Source organism: Triticum urartu, chromosome 1, assembly GCF_003073215.2.
Source record: "Triticum urartu cultivar G1812 chromosome 1, Tu2.1, whole genome shotgun sequence".
NCBI classification, from domain to species: domain Eukaryota; kingdom Viridiplantae; phylum Streptophyta; class Magnoliopsida; order Poales; family Poaceae; genus Triticum; species Triticum urartu.
Genome location: NC_053022.1, coordinates 4,802,272 through 4,804,824, shown reverse-complemented (window position 1 = coordinate 4,804,824; position 2,553 = coordinate 4,802,272). Strand labels below are relative to the sequence as shown.

At 48.2% G+C, this 2,553-nt stretch overlaps 1 protein-coding gene across 1 annotated transcript; it reads left to right on the top strand.

Annotated features, from left to right (window-relative positions):
• The first annotated feature begins 1,435 nt into the window (after positions 1–1,435).
• Positions 1,436–2,234, top strand: LOC125540963 (disease resistance protein PIK6-NP-like). Its single transcript, XM_048704480.1, has one exon. It carries the CDS (start codon positions 1,491–1,493, stop codon positions 2,232–2,234), a length of 744 nt encoding a protein of 247 aa, XP_048560437.1. The 5' UTR covers positions 1,436–1,490.
• Positions 2,235–2,553: the final 319 nt, after the last annotated feature.

The following is a 2,553-nucleotide window of genomic DNA, read 5'->3' as shown; positions in this document are numbered from 1 at the left end:
CGTTGTGTGGGCGAACTGCTTTTCGCCCACACAACCACCACCTAGGTCATGCGCGTGTGGGCGAACTGCTTTTCGCCCACACGACACTCCTACCTTGTGGATGGCAACTGCAGTTACGCGAACGTGGCAACTCAGTACACACACATGGCAATTGTGATTCTTTGCTACACGGCAACTGCAGTTACGCGAACGTGGCAACTCGGTACACACACATGGCAACTGTGATTCTTTGCTACACGGCAACTGCAGTTGCGCGTACGTGGCAACCAGATAAACACACATGGACACTGTGATTAACAATACATGGCAATTATGGTTGGACCACACGTGGCAACTAGGTAAACACACATGGGAACTACTGTTTTGACCATATGTGGCAAGTAGTTAATCAAACACGGCAACTACGGTTTGATTACACGCGGCAACTACCATAAATTAGACATGGCAACTATAGTTAACCAAAATAGATAGAGTTACCATGCTTTTACAACTACACTTGCCATCCCAGATAACTACATCTGCCAACCAGAATGGCAACTAAATCGTCATCCCGCGGGGTACCTAACGTAGCTACGTCAGGACGTGTGGACATTTTTGCTTCGTGCCACACGCACGGGATGGAGATGAGTAGTACTTGTTGGGCGTGTGGCACGAAGTAGCCGCGCCCACACATGTGGGCAATTCTAATGTCCGTCCACACACAGCTCGTATGGGCTGCCTCCTGCTCACACCACACACGGTGTGTGGACGCATGACATATATGCCATACGTGTGGCAGTTATCGGCGTCTTTTTTATGTATGATTAATTTGCCATCGTCGTTTCATCATAGTCTCCTTATTCAAAAAGGTTCATCATAGTCTCCTGTAAAAATAACAGACCAGTCTTATCTTCGAAATCAGACCAAGCATTCATGATCAGATATGGATGGCCTTTATTTTGTGATGGCAAGCAGACGTAGAAAAGTCTGATTACACACACCTAATCGTGAAGAAAACCATGTGTGAGGATGGACTGCGCTCGACCACTCGGCTCCAAATATTATCTCCTTGGCGTTGCTAACCCACGTAACGGATTGTCGGGTCACAGCACATGGAGTGTTGCACCACCACCATCGATTTGAACCATCAATCCACCATCTCCTCGGTTTCTCCGTATTAGAATTGTTGATGTATAATATGCTGCCTAGTCTCTTTTATCAGATCGGTCTTTTGATTACATTGGCTAAAGCATGCATTTCTATGGAATCAGAGCTAAGAGGTCTTGAGTTCAAGACCCGGCTGGCGCAATTATATTGCAGCCCACTTTCGGTCCACATTTAGGCCTGAGGGAGCCACACATGAGGGGGAGTGTTGACGTATAATGTGCTGCGTAGTCTCTTCCATCAGATCGGTCTTTTGGTTGCATTGGCTAGAGCATGCACTTCTACAAGAACCAATAAGCACAACTCCTCCGTCACAGCAAGAAAACACACCACTCCTCGTCCAAGCCATGGAGGCCGCCATGATCCCCTTGATCAAGAAGCTCGGCGGCCTACTCGCGGACAAGAACAACCTGGAGACACACGTGAGGAACAACGTCAAATCTCTGATCACGGAGTTGGAGATGATGCACGCCGTTCTATACAAGATTGGGGCCAAGCCGGCCGAGCAGTTCGACGAGCATGTCCTCATCTGGGGAGGCAAACTGAGGGACCTCTCCTACCATATGGAGGACGCCGTCGACGCTTTCATCGTGCACGTGGAGAAGCACGGCCATGACCGTGGCTCCACCAACATGAAGAATAGAGTTAAGAAGTTCCTCAGAAAGACCACCAAACTGTTTACCAAGGGTAAGGCTTTTCATCAAATCTCTGATGCCATCGAAGAAGCTAAGTGGGTCGCCAAGGAGTTGGGCGACCTGCGCGAAAGGTATATCCTTGACGCGCAGGACAACGAGAGGGGCGATGCCATTGATCCCCGCTTGAAAGCCGTGTACAAAGATGTCACGGAGCTTGTTGGGATAGATCACGTAAGAGATGAGCTGATCAAGAAGCTGTGTGACGGCAATGAGAGGTCCAAGGACCAATTAAGGACAATGTCTATTGTTGGATTTGGCGGACAGGGCAAGACAACTCTGGCAAAAGCAATGTATGACAAGATCAAAGTGCAGTTTGACAGTGTAGCTTTTGTTTCCGTTTCTCGGAATCCTGACATGACCAAGATTTTCAAGAAGATCTTATATGTGTTAGGTTGATCTCTCTCCCGTTCGGATGAGCGCTGATGAAACAGCGGAGATATCCCTCTACTTGTTGATTGACGCGCTCTGTTTGCCCGTCAGTCTAGGGATGCTGACCAGAACTCATTCGAAGTTTGATTCCTGTTCTGTTGCAGAATTCCTTCCAGAAGGAGCTAGTGAAAATTGGATCACGGTCTGACACCAATGACAACAGCAACCCATGAAGACGGTACACCCGATCCAAAAAGGCCTCTGCTACTGTGCTGGCTGTGTAAGGGTGTTTCAGAGCAATGAAAATGGCCATACTTGGATAGTTTTTCAATGACCACTAGCACAC

Bases quoted from the DNA above. Each gene is read 5' to 3' on its own strand.
- LOC125540963 (XM_048704480.1), top strand. From the start codon at position 1,491: ATGGAGGCCGCCATGATCCCCTTGATCAAGAAGCTCGGCGGCCTACTC.